Raw genomic sequence first — 25,239 nt, forward strand, 5'->3', positions numbered from 1 at the left:
AATAATCAAATCAGTCAAGTAAAGTAATTAATCAGTCTTAAAACGACCAAATGTAGGCCAATCAAATTAATGAGCCTGATGGTCTGTCCGTGCTGACGTGCTGCAAATGTGTAATTTCATCTACGTATAATAAAACTTTTAAAAGCGTCCTTTATGCCCGCTCTAGAGATGTGATGATAATGAAATCCCAACTAGAGCTATGTGTAGTTGCTGTATGGCCTTAAAATAAATAGGCAGCAATCACAGTTGTTGCAGTTAAAAAACAAAAGATGAGATATAAAATGTACATCTCGTTCTACAGCCCTGCACTTTGAAAGTAATCATTTGTTAGGCTTTCTTTTGCCTTATCTTGTGTTGGCTCAGACAAGTTAGGAGCCCATCTAACTTTATGCAGGGATCATGTATCTTTAATTTATCTCTAATTAGCTTGTGTAACAATAGGACCTGCACGGTGTGTGTGTGCGCGAGCGCAAGCAAGCATGTGTGTGAGTGCATGCACGTTACTCTGAATGAGCCTGCCTTTGTGTTAATCCGGCGTGCTGTTAAGGCACAAATGAAGACAAAGACAGTCTCTTTTATATCTATTTGATCTGACACCCAGCCGCATGTAAACAAAAAAATTCTGTGATTTATCTGACTCCTCAGTCTTGTGTCTGACAGGCACCGTTCGGCTGAGGCTGTTAATGTCTCTCTGTGGGAATTTATGTCTACATCAGTGTCTTTCCCCTTCCGTCTTCTACTTGAACCGTTAGAGGACTCGTCTCTGAAGAGCTTCCAAAATGGTTTGCATCAGAGGCCCGATAATGACAGTCATTATAAATTACAAAGTGGGTTGATTTAACATTGATTTACTGTCCTTCTCCCGGCGAGCAAGGAATGGAATTGATACCTTCCTCGAGATAAGCTTATTCAAAGTACATCATAGAGTTCCCATCTGCTTCATCGTTGGGGAATAAGGCAAGCTCCATAGAGCGATGTCTGTATTTGTATTGAAATGTATTTTTTGCTACACAGGCATGTTATATGAAAGAATATATATATATATTGTACCCCGTGAAGAAATTGTGTCTTTCATGTTGCACAGCTGTGCATATACAGTACATCCATGTTCAGGGTATAAAGTGCTTTATATTAGCTATTACTGTATCTACCAAAACACACAAATCCAAAACCAATCAGTGAATTTGAGATTGTGAACGCTCTGCAAATAGATCACCTTGATCAGCATGATTCCAGTTTCCACTGTAAAAACAATGTTTTAAATGAAACTTACAACATCTGGGTATGAAGTCAGACACAGGAGACATGTTGTGCTTTTTTATTTTCTTGTGTAGTTTTAATCTGAGTGCCAGGGAGTAGTATAAATGTAATATTCATGAAATCCCTTTTTTTCTTCCTAATTTCGTGGTATCCAATTGGTAGTTACAGTTTTGTCCCATCGCTGCAACTCAGGAGAGGCAAAGGTCGACAGCCGTGCGTCCTCCGAAACACAACCCAACCAACCTGCACTGCTCCTTGACACAATGCCCGCTTAACCCGGAAGACAGACACCAATGTGTTGAAGGAAACACTACACCTGGCAATTGTGTCAGCATGCATTGTGTCCGGCCTGCCACAGGAGTCAGTAGAGCGCGATGGGACAAGAACATCCCTGCCGGCCAAATCCTCCCCTAACCTGGACAACGCTGGGCCAATTGTGCGCCGCCTCATGGGTCTCCTAGTCGTGGCCGGCTGCTACAGAGCCTGGACTCGAACCAGGATCTCTAGTGGCACAGCTAGCACTGCAGTGCAGGGCCTTAAGACCACTGCACCACTCTGGAGGCCTCATTAAATCAAATGAGGATAAAATCTCCCTGGGTCTGCCAGTCCTAATTGGCAGGGTGTCTTTCTCCACCTCCTCTAGTGCCTAATACCTGACTGCTTGTAACCACAAGCTTGTAACCACATTTAATCGCAGATGACAACTGATACTCCATTGCCTACTTTAATCGTAACCAACATGCTTGGTTGGTAATTTTTAACATACTTCCATGCCGTCTTAATCTAGAAATTATAGTGCCTACGGAAAGCCTTCAGACCCCTTGACTTTTTTCACGTTTTGTTACTTTACAGCCTTATTCTAAAATGGATTAAATAAAATAAAACATACTCAGCCAATTACACACAATACCACATAATGACAAAGCATAAACAGGTTTTTAGAAACACCTTATTTACATAAGTATTCAGACCCTTTGCTATGAGACTCAAAATTGAGCTCAGGTGCATCCTGTTTCCATTGATCATCCTTGAGATGTTTCTACAATTTGATCGGAGTCCACCTGTGGTAAATTCAATTGATTGGACATGATTTGGAAAGGCACACGCCAGTCTATATAAGGTCCCACATTTGACAGTGTATGTCAGAGCAACAACCAAGCCATGAAGTCTCTGAATGTCCTTGTTTGGCCCAGCCAGAATCCGGACTTGAACCTAACAAAGCACWGAGTAAAGGGTCTGAATACTTATGTAAATGTGATATTTCAGTTTTTTGTTTTTAATACATTTAATGAAATATCTAAAAACCTGTTTTTGCTTTGTCAATATGGGTTATTGTGTGTAGATTGATAAAAAAAACACTATGTAATCCATTTTAGAACAAGGCTGTAACGTAGCAAAAACGTTGAATTTGGTCATATGCGGAAATGTGCCTTACTGCCTTTGAATTTTGTGTAATGTCAGTAGTCTAGTTGTCACGTTCGTTGTAATTATAAGACCAAGGCGCAGCGTGATAAGAATAAATTATTTTTTTATTATACGAAGAACACTAAACAAACTWTCAAAATAACAAAACAAACGTGAACGCTGTAAGACACGAGTGCTTACATGCAACTACACATAGACAATAACCCACAAAACCTAAATGGAAAATGGCCACCTAAATAGGATCCCAAATCAGAGACAACGATAAACAGCTGTCTCTGATTGGGAACCAATTCAGGCCACCATAGATCTATAATATGCCTAGWSTAACCAAAACCCCTAGACATACAAAAAACACTAGACAATACAAAAACTAAACAAACCACCCTTGTCACACCCTGACCTAACCAAAATATAAAGAAAACAAAGATAACTAAGGTCAGGGCGTGACACTAGTCAAGGAAGCATCATGCAAAATGTATTGGCACACTCCACTTACCAAGACCATTGCCAAAAATGGTGCACTGTCACCTGCTTTTATTGTAAGCTTTGAAGTGGTACCACCCACCACATCTAGAAGGGAGTGTATTTCATACCGAACCCCTCCCTTGAGATTACTTAGAGGCACCACATTACTATTTCAATGGTAGAGTTGAACCGTTAAGGGCAAAAAGAGCTTGATTTGTTACTATGGCATGGATCGAAATTTACCGAATGGTTACCTGGAGGAAAATTCGTAAGGGTAATGCTTTTTCAATTTCAGTCAAGGGGAAGGTTTAGTGCTTAAGGTGAGGCCGTGAGGTAAAATGGCGGACTGAACACAGCGGTGCAGATCGCCTCAAGATAAAAACGTTATATTCAATATCTGTAAGTTTTACTAAATATTAGTACTTCACTCCACATACTCGTTGGTAGGGTTGCAAAGGGTCGGAAACCTTTCAGGTATTTTCCATGGGAAGTTAAGCCCTGGAATTTGGGGAATTTGCCTAAATTCATCAAAAAAGTTAGCTTATAACAGTGAACCTTTTTGTGGGATACACATAAGGCAATTCTAGGTCTAATGGCTTATTTTCRTTAAACTATCYGCAATTCAATGGAATTGCAACCCTCTGCATGCACAGTGCATTCTTCCATCACATGTGCAGTGCACTCTTCCATCACATGTACAGGTGATTTTCAAGATCTTGCACACTAATGAGATGCTATTGCGCCCACAATACTACACTGTCTGAGCTGAGGAATACATGCTTTCTGGTATGTTTTGATTACAATACTGGGTGGGTGAATATATTTTATATGACATACATTATTTTTTGTTAACTAGTAAATAGTAGCCTACAGCAAAGTGTGTTAAAATAATTTCTAACTTGTTAACAATTTCTGCAAGTTAAGTTTTTGCTTGCTTGAGCCTGCTAACTGAGGAGTGTTAATCAAGATTTTGAAGAAAATAAAACTGATCCGATAATATAAAGTGATTGATAACACCACTTTGGTCCGCCATGCTTTATGCTAGAAACAAGCTGTAAAATACACAGGACAGACATGACTTCAATGCATATGGGGACATCATTGTTTCTTTTCTATGACATTGAGACTATGCTCAACAACCTTCTATATTTGAGGAGACAAAAWRWTKTACTTTGTTTGAGAAGTATTCTAATTCTGTCACTATCAATTGATTAAGCTATTTACTTTCTGTACAATAGAATATGTTTAAACCCAGAGAGCTTTTAGGGAAACACTTGTGACCTCTAGTTGGTTTAAGCCATGGCATTTGAGTAGCCAGAAGTTAAAGCTTACATTTTTCTGCGTCGGTACGCCGACTCTGTCTGGGGTGGAAATATAGGACTAACTTTTAAAAGTACCATGCTCAGGTTCCTAATGATGTCTCAGATTTAATTATTTGCAAACATGGACAGTTTCGTTGCAAACAAGACACACTGATTTGGCTTTGGAGAAATATGATTCGATGAACACACAAGCTTTTCTCTCTGTCCATTTTTAGCCTGTSATTTCGGTAATTTGTGTGGTATTAAAAWATTATCTGCTATTATGCAAGAATTACATAGAATTGCATGAAATGTTTATAAAATATATATTTTTCTCGGAAATGGAAATATGATGATAGATTCATGCAATGCTTTTACTATRAAGGAGATATTTCCAACCCTACTCTTGTCCACAGTGGTTTGTGAACCCACAACCTGGCCMGCAGCCCTGTGCACTATTAATATTCATGCGTTGCCTTGTAATGCTTACCGGACGAAGAACAGTTTCTAAAACTGCATATCTAAGACTCTGGTGTGTCCAAGTTAGAGTAAATGGTAGACATGTTCTCTGCTATCCACTTTGTTTTAGTTATTATTTTGGGTATAGGGAGGGTTTAGGTAAAATATATTTTGCTGAATGGAGGGGAAACCATTTACACTTCATATAGGTCAGATTTTCTCCATGTAATCCTTATTATAAATAACGTTCACTCCCTAAAATATAAAAATATATCACTTTTGCTACAAACTGTCAAAATGTAGACCATAATTGACATGTTTCACTATAACTAAACCTAAAACATATTGTTTTCGATTTTGTTCATGAAAGTTACTCTTTAACGGAAAACTGGCAGTTTAAACGTTAAGAACAATTTTCCATTTGTCACATCGCTAATGGTAACACCATCTGAGGAGAAGAATAGTATTTCAACCACACATGTGAATCTGCAATTACAAATGTGTAAAACCATTACATTTGCAGTTTCGTATGATAAAACCTTTCACGTGAATATCTCAATTTCACATGGGAATTGAAAAAGTTCACATGGAAGTTTTTCACATATGAAACTGGAAGTTTTTCACATATGAAACTGCAAATTAGATTTTCACATGATTCATTTTCACTTGAACTTGCAGCTTCACATGTGAAAGTGAGATTTTCACATGTTTATGGTTTTTTTTACATGTGAAACGGCAACTGAGATTTTCACATCTGAATGTTTGTCACGTGAAATTTCAATTCAATATGTGAAAGGGAGATTTTCACATGTTGAATGTTTTTCACATGTAAAAATGCAATTCACATTAGGTGAAAACATCTTATTCTCCTCACCAGTGAAAATGTTGTGTTAAGTTGTAAACTAAACATTTCATACATATTTAAATATGGTTTCAMATTTGAAATTTAAGATCAACATGTGAAAACAGCTATTTTGGATGTGGATGTGGTCCATGGTTTTTGAGGGATGTCTTAAGTTTGAGGTTTTTATTATTCTCGCTGGCTTCAAATTTGGACGACTTGATTTGAAGCAGTGGTGACAGAACACTATGCTAGACTGTAGATGTGTGAATGGCTGTGTATATCATTCACTATGATGGCCCTGGCTTCACAAATGGTACCCTATTCCTTTTATAGTGCATTACKTTTGACCAGGGCCCAAACTGCCACTTCGAGAGGCACCACACATTTCAATTGATTTAGTCAGACCGCTACATAATGGTGGTGTTGGCACAAGTCTGTGTAGAGGTTGTTAAGCTAAATGTTCGTTTATTGTACTCTGATAAGGGGATATTTGACATGTTAAATGTTGGTTTATGAGTAGTTACAGTGCATTCTGAATGTATTCAGATCCCTTGACTTCTTGCACATTTTGCTACGTTACAACCTTATTCTAATTGTATTGAATACATTTTTTTCATCATCAATCTACACACAATACCTCATAATGACAAACAGAAAAAATATAACATCAATACCTTATTTACCTTTGCTATGAGACTCGAATTTGAGCACAGTTGCATCMTGTTTCCATTGATCATTCTTGAGATGTTTCTACAACTTGATTGGAGTTCACTTATGGTAAATTCAATTGATTGGACATGATTTGGAAAGGCACACACCTGTTTATATAAGTTCCCACAATTGACAGTGCATGTCAGAACAAAAACTAAGCCATGAAGTTGAAGGAATTGCCCGTAGAGCTCCGAGACAGGATTGTGTCGAGACACAGATCTTTGGAAGGGTATCAAAAACATTCTGCAGCATTGAAGGTGCCCAAGAACACCGTGGCCTCCATCATTCTTAAATGGAAGAAGTTTGTAACCATCAAGACTCTTCCTAGAGCTGGCCACCGGGCCAAACTGAGAAATCGGGGGAGAAGGGCCTTGGTCAGGGAGGTGACCAAGAACCCGATGGTCACTCTGACAGAGCTCCAGAGTTCCTCTGTGGAGATGGGAGAACCTTCCAGAAGGACAACCATCTCTACAGCACCATCAATCAGGCTTTTATGGTAGAGTGGCGAGATGGAAGCAACTCCACAGTAAAAGGCACATGACAGCCAGCTTGGAGTTTGCCAAAAGGCACCTAAAGGACTCAGACCATGAGAAACAAGATTATCTTGTCTGATGAAACCAAGATTGAACTCTTTGGCCTGAATGCCAAGCGTCACGTCTGGAGGAAACCTGGCACCATCCCCACGTTGAAGCATGGTGTTGGCATCCTTATGCTTTGAGGATGTTTTTCAACGGCAGGGACTAGGAGACTAATCAGGATCGAGGGAAATATGAACAGAGCAGAGTACAGAGAGAGATCCTTGATGAAAACCTGCTCCAGAGAGCTCAGGACCTCAGACTGGGGCAAAGGTTCCCCTTCCAACAGGACAACGACCCTAAGCAAACAGCCAAGACAACGCAGGAGTGGCTTCGGGACAAGTCTCTGAATGTCCTTGAGTGGCCTAGTCACAGCCCGGACTTGAACTCGATCTAACATCTCTGGAGATACCTGAAAATAGCTGTGCAGCGACGCTCMCCATCCAATCTGACAGAGCTTGAGAGGATCTGCAGAGAAGAATGAGAGAAACTCCCGAAATACAATTGCTCCAAGCTTGTAGCGCCATACCCAAAAAGACCCAATGCTGTAATTGCTGCCAAAGGTGCTTTAACAAAGTACTGATTAAAAGGTCTGAATACTTATGTAAATGTGATATTTCAGTTATTTATTTTTAATACATTTGCAAACATTTCTAAAAACCTGTTTTTGCTTTGTCATTATGGGTTATTGTATGTAGATTTATGAGGGGGAAAAAAACTATTTAATCCATACCTATAATGTTTCAGAGAGAATCTCATCCCTATAAGGCTGCAGTAGGCTTCTCTTGCCAAATAAGCATTTACTGCAAGTGTTAAGTGATGTAAAATCATAGCCAACGTTATAAAATAAATATTTCCTATGAATCAAAATCTGCTTTATTTGCATCATTTTAGTTACACTATTGCATTGGCCTTGTGTTAAGCGAGATTTATGCTAGTTTGTAAATTCATCTTAACCTGTGAACGCAATTAGGCACCATGTTGAACCAGCACAGTTAATTCTTATGGAGATGCCAGACTAAAACAAAGAAACTACAGATATGGATTTATGACCTTTTAGCGGCAGCAATTAGGCAATTGTATCAATCAAACTGTCAATCAACCGATCAGCTTCACAATTTGGTTGCGTCATTAGAGGTTCAGACAATCATAGTGGTTGTGTGTGGTCATGTGTTCCACAGGTCATCCAGACCATCAGCGCCGTGGACAAGGATGAGCCTCCCAGTGGTCATCGCTTCTACTTTGCCCTACCTGCGTCTGTGGCTAGCAACAGCAACTTCACTCTCCGAGACAACAAAGGTAGGTGTCTCGTCCTCGTCAACAGAGAAGAATATGAGGAACATTTTTAATGTAAGGGATCAGGGTTTGTAAGGTATGTAAGATCAGGGTCAACCATGGCCAAGTGTGGATTGAGAAGTGTTCTTTGTAAATATTGGATTTTCAAACATTAGACATTTCAAAACCTTTTTGATTGAAAGTAGTTGCTGAAATAAACTTTCCGAGGATGATTCTGATGGCTTATTCATGTTTCTTTCACCTTTAAATCCATTCAGTAGATAAGAATATCTATGAATGTTAATTGCAGGTTTAGAAGTGTGGAGGCAAAAACAAGTTTTGAAATGTAAAGACACAATTTGAAAGTATAATTTAATCACTAACGGTATCATGCCCATTTGCACAAAATATTTTTCTCCTATGTACATTTTTTCTGGTCTGGACTACCCTGACATTACGCCTCTGAGCCTTCTCTTCTATTCCTCAGTTGTTAGTATTCATATGTCACTGCCCAATTGAAAAAATACTATTGTGTGTATATATACTATCGTAGGAATACTATAGTATRCTGTAGTATTTACAGTTTACTATAGTATAAATACTGGTAAAAAAAGTGTACTATATACTGTAGTAATTGCTCTAGTGTTTTTGCTGACTAGTATACTGTAGTATTTACTGTTGTGTTTTTGCGGACTGTAGTACAACGCATAAAAAACAAAGCAAAAACAAAGCATAAAAACAAAACAGTATAAAGTTGTCTCTGCAGCTATAGTATACTGTATGTGATTTGTGAGATAAAGAAATCTCCTGTATTAAAGTTTTTTTTAAATTAGAGATGATATCAATCATTCTAGGGTTGATCCACAGTCTGCAGGCTCATCACAGACTATGCAGGATTTGATCTCTAAATACTCTTCCCCTTCTTCCTGACTGATCATTCTCATGACCCTCCCTTCCAGACAACACGGCGTCTATCGTAACGAAACGTGGAGGGTTTCGAAGACAGAAGCAGATGCTGTACCGACTGCCCGTGTTGATTGTCGACAGTGGAAGCCCCGCCCTCAGTAGCACCAACACCTTATCAGTGAACGTGTGTGACTGTGACTCGGACGGTGTGGCCCAATCGTGTGGAGCCATGCCATACACACTTCCTGCCGGCCTCAGTACAGGGGCCCTGTTCTCCATTCTGGGATGCATCATTACACTGCTGGGTATTTTTTATTTAACCTTTATTTAACTAGGCAAGTCAGTTCAGAACAAATTCTTATTTACAATGATGGCCTAACAGACTTCTGTGGGGACGGGGGCTGGGATTAAAAATAAAATAAAAATATAGGACAAAACACACATCACGACAAGAGACACCACAACACTACATAAAGAGAGACATAAGAAAACACATGAAAACACAGGATGGTAGCAACACAACATGACAACAACATGGCAGCAGCACAACATGGAAGCAGCACAAAACATGGTACAAACATTATTGGGCACAGACAACAGCACAAAGGGCAAGAAGGTAGAGACAACACTACATCACGTGAAGCAGACACAGCTGTCAGTAAGAGTGTCCATGATTGAGTCTTTAAATGAAAAGATGGAGATAAAACAGTCCAGTTTGATTGTTTTTTTGCAGCTCCTTCCAGTCGCTAGCTGCAGCGAACTGAAAAAAGGAGCGACCCAGGGATGTGTGTGCTTTGGGGACCTTCAACAGAATGTGACTGGCAGAGCGGGTGTTGTATGTGCAGGATGAGGGCTGCAGTAGATATCTCAGAGGGGGGAGTGAGGCCTAAGAAGGTTTTAAAAATAAGAATCAACCAGTGGATCTTGCGACGGAATTACAGAGATGACCAGTTTACAGAGTAGTAGAGAGTGTAGTGATGTAAGGAGCGTTGGTGGAAAATCTGATGGCCGAATGGTAAAGAACATCTAGCTTCTCAAGAGGACCCTTACCTGCAGATCTATAAATTATGTCTCCGTAATCTAGCATGGCTAGGATGGTCATCTGAATCAGGGTTAGTTTGGTAGCTGTGGTGAAAGAGGAGGGATTACGATAGAGGAAACCATGTCTAGATTTAACCTTAGCCTGCAGATTTGCTATGTGCTGAGAGAAGGACAGTGTACCGTCTAGCCATACTTCCAAGTACTTCTATGAGGTGAGTACCTCAAGCTCTAAACCCTCAGAGCTGGTAATCACACCGGGGCATTCTTCTTACCAAACAACATGTCCTTTGTTTTGGAGGTGTTCTGAACAAGGTTAAGGGCAGAGATAGCTTGTTGGACACTAAGAAATCTTTGTTGTAGAGCTGWGTATAAGCTGAGCATAGGACTGTTTCATCTGCATGTAAATGGTTGAGAGAGCTTCCTACTGCTTGAGCTGTGTTGTTGATGTAAATTGAGAAGAGCGTGGGGCCTAGGATCGAGCCTTGGGGTACTCCCTTGGTGACAGGCAATGGCTGAGACATCAGATGTTCTGACTTTATACACTGCACTCTTTGAGAGAGGTAGTTAGCAAACCAGGCCAAAGACCCCTCAGGGACACCAATACTCCTTAGCCGTCCCACAAGAATGGAATGGTCTCCCGTATCAAAAGCTTTGGCCAAGGTTGCAGTGACACATCCATAACCTGACCGGAAACCAGATTGCATACCCAAGAGAATATTATAGACATCAAGAAAGCCAGTCAGTTGATTATTAACAAGTTTTTCCAACACTTTTTGATAAACATGGCATATTATAAATTGGCCTATAACAGTTAGGATCAGCTTGATCTCCCCCTTTAAATAAAGTATGCACTGTGGCTGCMTTCCAAGCAATGGGAGCCTCCCCAGAGAGGAGAGACAGGTTAAAAAGTTCAGAGATAGGCTTGGGGAAGATCAACCATGATGACATCTATGGGTAGTATTCTCATGTTATCTCCATGTTCTTGAATGTCCGTTTTCAAAGTTTTTTGAGAACTTACTAATGTGATTGTACACTGCATTCGGAAAGTATTCAGACTTTTTCAAAATGTTGTTGCTTTACAGCCTTATTCTAAAATTGAAAATGGGGTATTGTGTGTAGATTAAGGAATTTAAAAAATATATTTAATCCATTTTAGAATRAGGCTGTAACGTAAAATATGGAAAAAGTCAAGGTGTCTGAATATTTTCCAAATGCAATGAATGAGTGTATCCAGCAAACAAGGGATGTCCTGAGGACATTCTGCGACGCTCCCATCAGGTCGTTTAAGGGTTTCAGCGCGACATTATCCCACTGACATTCTGAGAACATTCTAAGAATGTTGCGTGATGGTCCCAAGTGAACGTTCTCTTGGGGACCTTTGTCTAGTTCCCCGTAAATTCCCAGGACATAACTGAGGACCATGTCAGGACCTTTTTAGGACATTCTCAGGACTTTCCTTTTACTAGTCCTTTGGACATTGCATGATGATTCCAAGGCAACGTTCTCTGGGRGACCTTTTTATAGTTCCTGGTTTGACCTGTGGACATCTTTAGAAYGCTCTTGGGACGTTGTGTCATGGTCCCTTGGAGGTTTTGTCTAGATACCGGTTTGTCCCGGGGACATCCCAGAGGACCTTTTTTAGCATGTTCTTGGGACATTTTGTCATGGTCACCTAGAAGTTTTGTCTAGTTCCTGGATAGTCCCGTGGACATTTTAAGGACTTTCTTGTGACATTGTGTCATGGTCCCCTGAATGTTCTTTGGACTTTTTGTCATAGTCCACTCAAGGTTTTTGTCATGTAATGGTCCCAGGTGTTCCAAACCATTATAAGTAAAGACATTAAATGGTAAGGGGGTTTTAAGGCAAGTGGTATCCTGTTCAGCTAAAATAGTGTACACGTCGTTAATCATTGACAATATGATTACATTTGACATGATYGCTACTGACTTTTCTATATGACCCCACCTGGGATTTKAACTCAACAACTTCTGGATTTGGGGATATGCTATCTTTCTTTTTTTTCTTTTCTTTTTTTTACCCCCTTTTCTCCCCAATTTTCGTGGTATCCAATCGCTAGTAATTACTATCTTGTCTCATCGCTACAACTCCCGTACGGGCTCGGGAGAGACGAAGGTCGAAAGTCATGCGTCCTCCGAAGCACAACCCAACCAAGCCGCACTGCTTCTTAACACAGCGCGCCTCCAACCCGGAAGCCAGCCGCACCAATGTGTCGGAGGAAACACCGTGCACCCACCCCCCTCGGTTAGCGCGCACTGCGCCCGGACCGACACAGGAGTCGCTGGAGCGCGATGAGACAAGGATATCCCTACCGGCCAAAACCTCCCTAACCCGGACGACGCTAGGCCAATTGTGCGTCGCCCCACGGACCCCCCGGTCGCGGCCGGCTGCGACAGGATATGCTATCTTTCTGCTGCGCCACAATATCAGAAGTCCCCTGCACATTTATTACCTACAATACATCTCTGATATTAGCAAAAGAGAGCCATCTGCAATGCTATTTTAGTTATCAGTTAATCTGACTATTCTCTAATTGATTTAATTKACTAATTTCAGCAATTTGAGTTTGGGTTTTCAGTATAGTTGTTTAATATTGGTRGGTCATATTATTCTGTTTTAATATTACTCCTGAATCACCACAATAAATGTAATAGTTTTTCTTCAGTGTATTTTTAACAGAGCTGAGGTTGATTTTGAAGTGGAAAGTGTTGAAATAGGCCTACATGTGAAATTAGTCATTGAGTATGTTTACATTCACAGTAATAATTAGATATTAAACTGATAATGGCAGTAGGCAGATTATGCAAAAGTATTCTAAACACCTTWCTCCGCTTATCTTAATCGGCATCTGTTCAAAATCAATGTAAGCGTAGGCCGATTTAAATACCTGGTTTTCTAAGAAATCTTTCAAATTATTATGACACCGCTGGAATGCCGATTATTTGATCTGCGCATTTGCTAGCACCAGCCGAGCAAGCCTCCCTCTTTAGCTTGAGTGAAGTGAATTCGGAGCAACTGAATGTATGCGTCATAGAAGTAGTTTTCACAGAATCAAATATGCTTCCCAAAAATAACATGGTCGCTGTGGTAAAACATTTATTTTGATTGCCGATTTTCTGCATGTATCAGTGTAACGTCTGGAGAGTGATGGGTGTGGAGTCAGACGCAGAGAGCAGAAGGTAKAMGGGAAAAACGCTTTAATGTCCTTTCGGCTAGTAACCAGTTAAAAACATGGGTGAAGCCCAAAACACAGGTGCAACAAACCCAAAACCATAGTTACTAAAAAAMMCGGACAGCGAAAACCCAAAAGAACACAAACACCACATWCGTCAAAATAACAACAAACCCGCACAAACACCAGCGGGCTAAACRAACTTAAATAACACCCATCCCAAAACCCCAACAAGGAACAGGTGAAAACAATTAGACAAAAACAAACGAAAAGGAAAAAGGGATCGGTGGCAGCTAGTAGACCGGTGACGATGACCGCCGAGCGCCACCCGAACAGGAAGGGGAGCCACCTTCGGTGGTATTCGTGACAATCAGAGTGCCATTAKGTAGCCTAATTTCAGATGTGTAAACAGGATTATTAGGAAAATCGTTGTTCTTGCAAAGCATGTAAACGTTTTAATTAAATTATTATATTAAGCTGACTATCCACAATAATCACATTATTGTRTGCATGTAACCGTACTCATTGATTCAGAYATGGTGGTGTAGCAGGAAGAACAGAATGCTGTGAACCAAGAGGTYGTGAATTCAAATCCAAGGTGAGGACATGTTAAATAATAATGACTGTATGAATACACATACACGGTGTAGTCATGTACTGTGTATCAAATATGTATCTTGAAAACACAATGTCAAAAGCACTGTTTGTGTGTGAGTGTCCCTACCATTGCCAAAGAGCTGTGACTGGATCAGTGGTTCATGAATCAGGGCCTTGATGTACTTGGCAACAGTAACAAAGGGTGATGTGTAATGAAACTAGGGTGCGTGTACCATGGTTAGATTTTCTGTTTTTGGGGGGAGAACGTTTCTTTGCGACCACTGGGTGACGTCCCTGGGACAAACCGGGAACTAGACAAAAACCTTGAGGTCACCATGTCTCAACATCCCAAGAAAGTCCTAAAAAACGTGCCCGGAACAAACCGGGATCTAGACAAAACCTGCAGGGGAAACCACCTGTCGACTTTAAGCAACCATTTCGTGACGTCCTGGGGACGTCCTAATGACTCATTGTTTGCAGGGTTTGAGCATGCCTTTGTGGATATAGGGAGAAGGTACAGTATGTGTAAAGGATTCTCACTTTTTGGTAGGTTGTGTCTCTCATGATGATAACACTAGTCACATTTGCTATGAGAATCCAGAGACAGGGTTTTTACACCACATCACAGCACAGTCAGAAGAATAGTTTAATGCGCTGGTGAACTTAATTGAACATTGARATGGAGTCTTAAAAGGATCGGTGTCCCGCTAGCGGAACAACTTCCAGTGAAACTGGAGGGCGCATAACTGAAATAAATTCTAATAGTTATTATGGGTTTTAAACATTTAGGTATATATAAGTGTCTTATATCGGCTGAAAGCTTAAATTCTTGTTAATTTAACTGCACTGTCCGATTTACAGGAGCTATTACAGCAAAAACATGCCATGCGATTGTTTGAGGACGGCGCCCCACACCAAAATATTTTTCCACTGGCACAGGTTTCATACATTCACATATTAAGATGAAATATTCACTTACTTTTTGAAAATCTTCCTCTGATTTGTCATCCAAAGGGTCCCAGCTATAATATGTCACTACATATAAAAAATACTTTTTATATCCCAAAAAGTCAGTTTAGTTGGCGCAAYCGATTTGAGTAATCCACTGCAGAGAAAGGAATCCGAAAATCTACCCCTAAACTTTGTTTCAACAAGTCAAAATACGTTTCTATTTACTCCTCAGACACCCTAAAATGTAATTAAACTAAACCTTAGCAAAAAGAAACCGATTTTAGCCGTTGCACAACTTCATCATGGCATGCAAAAGCACAGATTTCTAAGACTATGTCCTCATACAAAAACTGTTATTTCTTATTAGTTTTTGAAGTTACAAGCCTGAAACCTTGAACATAGACTGCTGACACCCTGTGGAAGTCATAGGAATCCAGGGAGCTATTTTACAATTTGACCTTTCTCTTGCATTTCTAAGAGTCTCTCTCAAAAAAAAATCTGGTTGGTTTTTCTTTAGATTTTCTCCTACCATATATATTGTGTTATATTCTCCTACATTATTTTAACATTTCCACAAACTTCAAAGTGWTTTCTTTCCAATGGTACTAATTATATGCATTTCCTGGCTTCAGGGCCTGAGCTATAGGCAGTTTACTTTGGGCACGTCATTCAGACGGAAAAGGAGAAAAAAGGGGCCTAGCCCTACAAAGTTTTAATGGGATATACAATAGGGACWGCCAACACTCACTTACATTTTAGTTCACAAAAGTAAACCTTCTTTTTATTGCAAAGGAGAATACTTTTTGTAATTAATGAAAAGATGAAAAGAGCAACAGGGGAAAGAGGTAGTGGTGGAGTTCTGAACCCAGCATTGCTAATGAAAAGCAATTGCATGGCCCCAGGCTTAGAACTTATGGCTTCCAGTCCAAKCCTATGTCTGTTTTTGTGCGTATGCGTGTATTTGTGTGCGTGTACATGAGCTGATCCGTGGGTGGATGAGTCCTCATCTGCCTTCATCAGTCTGTGCTGCTTAACTTTGTCTCCTTATATTCCATTCTCTCTCTCCTCCACTTCTTCTTCTCTGCTCTCCCCTACCCCTTCTCCCTGTGTGACCCTCCTACACCCCTAGAGGAAAAAGAAACGCACACCTATTTAGGCGAGGTGCTGGCTAGCAGAGTGGAAAACTTGAAAATAGAGGAGTGCTCAGATGCAAAAATGTAATGTCCAACGTTTCGACAGGCAAGCTGTCTTCATCAGGGTATAATCACAAACACTGCAGGGTGACTCGTTTATATAGTGTCGAAAGACACACACAGGTGTCTGTAATCATGGCCAAGTATGGCCTAATATCATTGGTTAATTCTCAAATATTAAAATGACAAACAAATAACATACCAAAAACAAAAGGATAGCATACGATCATAGATTCAATTTAGACTACATAAGCCTACAAACAATTACAATGGCAAAGTCACAATAATCACAAGAATGGCTTCAGATCAAAGTCTACGTTGAAGCCGAAGGTAGAAAGGGTCCTCCTCCACCCCTCCCTGCCTCCCCCTCTTGCATTAATACTCTGTGCACAACCCTTTTCTCTCTCCTCTCTGTCCTTGCTCCCAGATCTGGCGTCTCCATCAACGCATGTTTGAATCTGCGGCACTGAAATTGGGGGCGTGATTGCGAGTGATTGCATTGTTTTGGCTGAGAGGAGAGCCCAGAGGAGAAAGTCCAGGGGTGTTGCTGCTTCTGCGTCCTCAGGTGCTGTCTGCTCAGGTGTCCTCCAGCCATAGTAGAGTAGAACAGGGCCTTGTTTTCCAAAAGAATTCGTAGCGTTATGATCATCGTTAGAACCTTCTTACGATGTATCGTTAGTATATAAGGTGTTCCCAGAGCCTACGTTAGTAATGTGGCTCTTAAAAACATTTGCACATCTACTAGTGATCCAGACCATACGTAGAGCAGTCAAAGTGTTCATTAAATGCTTTATTCACAAAAGATCTCAATTAAACATAGAATCAAGATGTTCAGGCTGTCTGACTATGACTGCCGATAACTTCAGAACAATTTTTTGAACCTTCCTCTGACACCACCAAGTATATAGGTCCTGGATGGCAGGATGCTTGGCCCCAGTACTGGACTGTACGCAGTACCCTCTGTATCGCCTGACGGTCGGATGCCGAGCAGTTGCCATACCAGGCGGTGATGCAACCAGTCGGGATGCTCTTGATTGTGCAGCTGTATAACTTTTTGAAGAACTGGGGATCCACACCAAGTCTTTTCAGTCTCTTGCAGATGTAAAGGCATTGTCATGCCTTCTTCATGACTTTCTTGGTGTGTTTGGACCATGATAGTTTGAACTTGAAACTCTCGACCCGCTCCACTACAGCCCTGTCGATGTGAATGTCCGGCCCTACTTTTCCTGTAGTCTACGATCATCTCCTTTCTCTTGCTCACGTTGAGGGAGAGGTTGTTGTCCTGGCACCACACTACCAGGTACTCTGACCTCCTYCCTATAGGCTGTGTCATCCTTGTCGGTGATCAGACCTACCACGTTGTGTCGTCAGCAAACGTAATGATGKTGTTGGAGTCGTGCTTGGCCACGCAGTCGTGGATGAACAGGGAGTACAGGGTAACAGGGGACTACGCATGCACCCCTGAGGGGCCCCCGTGTTGAGGATCAGGGTGGCAGATGTGTTGTTGCCTGCCCTTTCCACCTGGGGGCAGCACTTCAGGAAGTCCAGGATTCTCACATAGGTGKTCTTTTTGTCCAGGTGGGATAGGGCAGTGTAGAGTGCGATTGAGAGTACGCTATCTGTGGATCTGTTGGGGMGGTATGCGAATTGGTGTGGGTCTAGTATTTCCAGGATGATGGTTTTGTGAGTCATGACCAGCCTTTCAAAGCACTTCATGGCTACTGACGTGAGTGCTACGGGGTGGTAGTCAATTAGGCAGGTTACCTTCACTTTCTTGGGCACACAGATTATGGTGGTCTGCTTGAAACATGTGGGTATTACAGACTCGGTCAGGGAGTGGTTGAAAATGTGAGTGAAGACACTTGCCAGGTGTTCCACGCATGCTCTGAGTACATGTCCTGGTAATCCGTCCTGCCCCGCGGCCTTGTGAATGTTGACCTGTTTAAAGGTCTTGCTCATATCGGCTACGGAGAGCGTGATCACAGAGTCGTCCAGAACAGCTGCCGCTCTCATGCATGCTTCAGTGTTGCTTCTCTCGGAGCGAGCATAAAAGGCATTTAGCCCGTCTGGTAGGCTCGTGTCACTGGGCATCTCGCAGCTAGGTTTCCCGTTGTAGTCCATAATAGTTTGCGAGGCATGCAACATCCGACGAGCGTCAGAGCCGTTGTAGTAGTGTTCAATCTTAGTCCTATATTGACGCTTTGCCTGTTTGATGGTTCGCCTGAGGGCATAGCGGGATTTCTTATAAGCGTCCAGCTTAGTCTCCCGCTCCTTGAAAGCGGCAGCTCTAACCTTTGATATGTACGCATGGTCACTGTGGGGACGACGTCATCGATGCACTTATTGGTGAAGCCAGTGACTGATGTGGTGTACTTTTCAATGCCATTGGATGAATCCCGGAACATTTTCCAGTCTGTRCTAGAAAAACAGTCCTGTAGCATCTGTGTCATTTGACCACTTCAGTATTGRGCTAGTCACCGGTACTTCCTGCTTTAGATTTTGCTTGTAAGCAGGAATCAGGAGGACAGAATTATGGTCAGAATTGCCAAATGGAGGGTGAGGGATAGCTTTGTATGTGTCTCTGTGTGTGGACTGAAGGTGGTCTAGAGTTTTTTTCCCCTCTGGTTGCACATGTGACATGCTGGTAGAAATGAGGTAAAACGTGTAATATTATGGTTCTTGTCTCTCGACATGGCTTTGATGAAGCATTGGACTGTAGCAGATGAGCTACATGAATGTTGACAAGGCGATGACCAACTTCAACTCGGTAAGTCAAATTACCTCTGCAAGATCGCACCTGAGTTCCACAGAAATTACATACCATCACCCTCTCTCCCTCTTTGAATTCTCTGACAGTCTGAGTGTCTGCCATGAGCTTTCTTCTGCTGTAGCTTGTGCTTTGCCACAGTGTTTGACAAGTCTGGTTTCAACAATGTCAGGCGGGAATGGGTTGGCGTTTCAGTTTCTCCAGTTCAGAAGATTCTGCAATTTCTTCTTTAGCTGCACTCATTTGTAATAATGTACAAATTGTGTTACGTTTCTACCATGCCCACTGAGCTCGTCTGTTTTCAATGATAGTTCTTACATTAACCACCAGAGGGCAATACCACTCTTCTGGACTCCAATAATAGGCTTGCTACTTGGCAGCTCCCAAACACTGTGGCTGCTAGCAGTGCTTAGGATAAGCAGTCTTCTACTGGCGGAAAAAGACCTGATGATTTACATCATTATATTGAGTTTCATTACTCACATTCTTCCCTTCATTCTTCCCTTCAAGCAATGTCGGTTTAAAAAGCGTAACCTTTCTGGCGCAGGCGTTCCGCTAGCGACCCACCTCGACAACATCCGGTGAAATTGCAGAGCGCCAAATAAAAAWATACAGAAATAGTCATAATAAACATTCAGAAAAAATACAAGTGTTATACATCGATTTAAAGATTAACCTGTTTGGGCTGCAGGGGCAGTATTGAGTARCCTGGATAAAAGGTGCCCATTTCAAACGGCCTCGTACTCAATTCTTGCTCGTACAATATGCATATTATTATTACTATTGGATAGAAAACACTCTCTAGTTTCTAAAACCGTTTGAATTATATCTGTGAGTAAAAGAGAACTCATTTTGCAGCAAACTTCCTGACAGGAAGTGGAAAATCTGAAATCGATGCTCTGTTCTAGGGCCTGCCTATAAATGTGCCGAGGTCTCTGTTCAAGAGCTTGCCTATAAATGGGCATGTCACTTAGGACTATACATACACGTCATACACCTTCCCCTGGATGTCAGAGGAAGTGAGAGCAGAAATGAGTTGATTATCTTGTTCTGAGGTGGAATACATCATCTTGGAATGAGGGGTCCGCCATTTTTTTTTCTTTTCGAAGCAGCGAAGTTGGACCTGGAATCGCCTTCTGGAAAGCTGTCGTTATGGGCGAATACAATCTCGGCTTAGATTTTATTTGATACATGTCACAATATCATCCTAAAGTATGTTTTTTTTCAATATAGTTTTATATATTATTGAAATTTATTTCGGGACTTAGGCGTGTTGCGTTGTATGACTTGTTCACGAAGGAGAGTTAGCGCCGCATGGCCAGTGTGCTTGCTAATTCAAGAGGGAAAGAGTTCGTTCTGAATCCAAACAAGACGGTTCTGGACAAGGACCCCTTGTACAACATTCTGATGGAAGATCACAAAGGTAGACCCAATTTGGGATGCTATTTCATTATCTGTCGAACTGTGCTATCGCTACCGATTACCTGGAATCAATGCTGTTGTGTGTTAGCTATTGTAGTAAGCTAAATTAACGCTTATTTGTGTTTTCGCTGTAAAACACTTAAAAAATCGGAAATATTGGCTGTATTCACAAGATCTTTTGTCTTTCATTTGCTGTACACCATATATTTTTCTGAAATGTTTTATGATGAGTAATTAGGTATTTGACGTTGGTGTCTGTATTTACTCTGGCTACTCCCGTGTCTATTTCTGACTGTAGCTGTGATGGTAGCAGTATGTAAAACTGATTTATAGCTCAATATGCACATTTTTCGAACAAAACATAGATTTATTGTGTACATGTTATAAGGACTGTCATCTGAGGAAGTTGTTTCTAGGTTAGTTTGGTTGGTTCTAGGTTAGTTAGGTTGGCTTTGTGCATGCTACCTGCATGCCTACCTGTGCTGTGAAAATGTCTGTCCTCTTTTGTATTTGGTGGTGGAACTAACATAAATTATACGTGGTGTTTTCGCTGTAAAACATTTAAAAAATCGGACATGTTGGCTGGATTCACAAGCATGTTTATCTTTCAAATGCTGTATTGGACTTGTTAATGTGTGAAAGTTAATATTTTAAAAATATATATTTTGAATTTCGCGCCCTGCACTTGAGCTGGAGATTTGTCATAAGTGTACCGGGTGTCGGGCTTGCAAGTCCAATACAGGCAAAATGAAAGATACACATCTGTGTGAATCCAGGCCAACATGTCCGATTTTAAAATGTTTTACAGGCGAAAACACCACGTATAGTTTATTTAGCTCACACACAATACAAACAAAGCACAAACATTTTCACGCAGCACAGGTAGCTTGCACAAAACCAACCTAACTAACCAAGAACCAACATCAAACTAACCAACGAAACAACTTCAGTCAGATGACAGTCTTATAACATGTTATACAATAAATTAATGTTTTGTTCGAAAAATGTGCATATTTGAGTATAAATCAGTTTTACATGCAGCTACCATCACAGCTACCGTCACAAATAGCACCGAAGCAGCCAGAGTAATTACAGACACCAACGTCAAACACCTAAATACCTCATCATAAAAACATTTTCTGAAAAATACATGGTGTACAGCAAATGAAAGACAAGCATCTGTGAATCCAGCCCAATATTTCCGATTCTTAAGTGTTTTACAGCGAAAACACAATATAGCATTATATTAGCTTACCACAATAGCCAGAAACACAAGCCATTTACCAGCAGCAAAAGTTAGCGATCGTAACAAACGCAAGCAAAGATATATAATTTTTGACTACCCTTGATAAGATTCATCAGATGACAGTCCTATAACATCAGGTTATACATACACTTATGTTTTTTGTCGAAAATGTGCATATTTAGAGCTGAAATCAGTGGTTATACATTGTGCTAACGTAGCATCTTTTTCCCAGAATGTCCGGATATTTTTATGACACTCAACTATTCTGACCAAAATAACTATTCATAAACGTTACTAAAAAATACATGTTGTATAGGAAATGATAGATACACTAGTTCTTAATGCAATCGCCGTGTTAGAATTTCTAAAAATAACTCATTACGACATCCAGCTTAGTTTATGCGAGAGAGTGCCCAAAATCCTTTGCCCGCAAACTAATAGTACACATGTTCTGACAATTATCTGAAATAGCATCATAAAATGGGTCCTACAATCAAATCAAATCAAAATTTTATTAGTCACTACAACATGGTTAGCAGATGTTAAATGCGCAGTGTAAGCGCAAATGCTTGTGCTTCTAGTTCCGACAATGCAGTATCAACCAACAAGTAATCTAACCTAACAATTCCACAACTACTACCTTAATCACACACACAAGTGTAAAGGGATTAAAGCATATGTACATAAAGATATATGAAATGAGTGGTGGTCACAAGAACGGCATGGCAAGATGCAGTAGATGGTATAGAGTACGGTAATATACATATGAGATGAGTACTGTAGGGTAGGTTAAACATAAAGTGGCATAGTTTAAAGTGGCTAGTGGTACTGTAATTACACTAAAGATGGCTAAAGATGCAGTAGATGATATAGAGTACAGTATATACATATGAGATGGGTAATGTAGCGGTCATGTCAACATTATATAAGTGCCATTGTTTTAAAGTGGCTGAGTGGTTAAACATTTTTTACATAATTTCCATCAAGTTCCCATTTTTAAAGTGGCTGGAGTTGAGTCAGTATGTTGGGCAGCGGCCGCTAAATGTTAGTGGTGGCTTGTTTAACAGTCTGAATGTGCCTTGAGATAGAAGCTGTTTTTTCAAGTCTCTCGGTCCCCTGCTTTGATGCACCTTGTTACTGACGTCTGCCTTCTGGATGAGTAGCGGGGTGAACACAGGCAGTGGCTTGGGTGGTTGTTGTCCTTGATGATCTTTTATGGCCTTCCTGTGACATCGGGTGGTTGTAGGTGTCCTGGAGGGCAGGTGTTAGTTTGCCCACCGGTGATGCGTTCTGGCAGACCTCACTACCTCTGGAGAGCTTAGCGGTTTTGTGGGCGGGAAGCAGTATGCCGTACCAGGCTGTGTGATACAGCCCGAACCGGATGCTCTCGATTGGCATCTGTAGAAGTTTTGTGAGTGCTTTTGGTGACAAGCCGAATTTCGTTCATGCCTCCTGAGGTTGAAGAGGCGCTGCTGAGCTTCTTCAAACGCTGTCTGTGTGGGTGGGCCAATTCAGTTTGTCCGTGCATTGTTGTACACCGAGGACTTAAAACTTTCCACCATTCTCCACTACTGACCGTATGTGGATAAGGGGGGTGCTCCCCTCTGCTGTTTCCTGAAGTCACAATGCATCTCCTTTGTTTTGTTGATGTTGAGTGTGAGGTTATTTTCCCTGACCCCACTCCGAGGGCCTCACCTCCTCCTGTAAAGGCCGTCTCGTCGTTGTTGGTAATGCCAAGCCTACCAACTCGTAGTGTCATCCGCAAACTTGATGAATGAGTTGGAGGCCGTGCATGGCGCAGCAAGTCGTGGGTGGAACAGGGAGTACAGGAGAGGACTCAGAACGCACCCTTGTGGGGCCCCAGTGTTTGAGGCATCAAGCGGGTGGGAGATGTTGTTACCGTACCATCACCACCTGGGGGCGGCCCGTAGGAAGTCCAGGAACAGTTGCAAGCAGGCGGGGTCGAAGACCGCAGGGTCTCGAGCCTTGAATGGAGTTTTGGAGGGTACTATGGTGTTAAATGCTGAGCTTGTAATCGATGAACAGCATTCTCTCACATGGGTATTCCTCTTGTCCAGATGGGTTGGGGCAGTGTGCAAGTGTGGTTGCGATTGCGTCGTCTGTGGACTCTATTGGGTTCGGTAACGCAAAATTGGAGTGCGTCTAGGGTGTCCGTAGGGTGGAGGTTGAATATGGTCCTTGATCTAGTCTCTCAAAGGCAGAAGCACTTCATGATGACGGAGTGATGCCTACCGGGGCGGTAGTCGTTTAGCTCAGTTACCATGCTTTTCTTGGGAACGGAACAATGGTGGCCCCTCTTGAAGCATGTGGGAACAGCAGCTGGGAATAAGGATTGATTGAATATGTCCGTAAACACACCAGCCAGCTGGTCTGCGGCATGCTCTGAGGACGCGGTGGGAATGCCGTCTGGGCCTGCAGCCTTGCGAGGGTTAACACGTTTAAATGTTTTTACTCAACTCGGCTGCAGTGAAGTAGAGCCCGCAGGTTTTTTGGTAGGGGGCCGTGTCCCAGTGGCACTGTATTTCCTCAAAGGGGCCAGAAAAAGTGTTTAGCGCTGTTCTGGGGAAGCAAGCACCATCCTGGTCGCGACCGGGGCTTGGTTTTTTTTTGTCATCCGTGCTTGACTGTAGACCCTGCCAACATACCTGCTTGTGTCTCGAGCTTGTTGAAATTGCGACTACGATTGTTGTCTCTTGTACTGGGACTTAAGCCCTGTTTTTGATTGCCTTGCGGAGAGAATAGCTACACTGTTTGTATTCGGTCATGCTTTCCGGTCACTTGCCCTGGTTAAAAGCAGTGGTTTCGCCGTTTCTCGTAGTTTCACGCGAAATGCCCTGCCGTAATCCACGGTTTTCCTGGTTTGAGAATGTTTTATCGTTGCTGTGGGTACCGACCTCGGTCAATGCACTTCCTAATGAACTCGCTACCGAATCAGCATATTCGTCCATATTGTTGTTGGACGCAATGCGAAGCATATTCAAATCGCGTGATCGAAGCAGTCTTGGAAGCGTGGATTTACCAAGATGGGTCGACCAGCGTTGAACAGACCTTGAGCGCGGGGATGCTTGTTGTTTTAGTTTCTGTTTTGTAGGCTGGAATCAACAAAATGGCAGGGTCGTGGTCACGCTTTTTCCGACAGGGGGGCGGGGGAGGGCGCTTATATGCGTCTGGGAACTTAGTATCACAATGATCTAGGGTCATTTCCGCCCTGGTAGCACAAATCGCTTGCTGAATAAGAATTTAGGGAGTTTTTGTTTTAATCAGCCTTCAGTTAAAATCCCCAGCTACGATGAATGCAGCCTCAGGGGTTGTGTGGTTTCCAGTTTACAAAGAGTCAGGACTTAAACGTTCTGTTCAGGGCCATACGATGTGTCCTGCTTGGGGGGAATATTATACGGCTTGTGGATTATGATTGAAGAGATATTCCTGTGGTAGATAATGCGGTCGACATTTGATTGGTGAGGAGTTCTAGATAGGTGAACAGAATGACTTGTAGTTCCTGTGTGTGTTGTTTTATGAGTGATCACACCACGTCTCGTTAATGCATAAGGCATACCCCCGCCCTCTTCTTACCAAAAGACAGATGTTTG

General features: G+C 41.7%; 2 protein-coding genes across 2 annotated transcripts in view; both read left to right on the plus strand.

Moving 5' to 3' along the window:
- Window positions 1-8,834, plus strand: part of LOC139022491 (cadherin-7-like) — a 123,307-nt gene extending 114,473 nt beyond the window's left edge. The window contains exons 9-10 of the mRNA XM_070446819.1: window positions 8,222-8,339; window positions 8,803-8,834. Coding sequence (XP_070302920.1) covers window positions 8,222-8,339; window positions 8,803-8,834 — 150 coding nt within the window. The remainder of the gene's footprint in view (window positions 1-8,221; window positions 8,340-8,802) is intronic.
- Window positions 8,254-25,239, plus strand: part of LOC111973584 (cadherin-7-like) — a 45,921-nt gene continuing 28,935 nt past the window's right edge. Inside the window, exons 1-2 of the mRNA XM_024147496.2 lie at window positions 8,254-8,339; window positions 9,275-9,526. Of these exons, the coding sequence (XP_024003264.2) occupies window positions 9,328-9,526 (199 nt within the window). The 5' untranslated portion in view covers window positions 8,254-8,339; window positions 9,275-9,327. The remainder of the gene's footprint in view (window positions 8,340-9,274; window positions 9,527-25,239) is intronic.

The sequence above is a fragment of the Salvelinus sp. IW2-2015 genome, linkage group LG14 (assembly GCF_002910315.2).
Source record: "Salvelinus sp. IW2-2015 linkage group LG14, ASM291031v2, whole genome shotgun sequence".
NCBI classification, from domain to species: Eukaryota; Metazoa; Chordata; class Actinopteri; order Salmoniformes; family Salmonidae; genus Salvelinus; species Salvelinus sp. IW2-2015.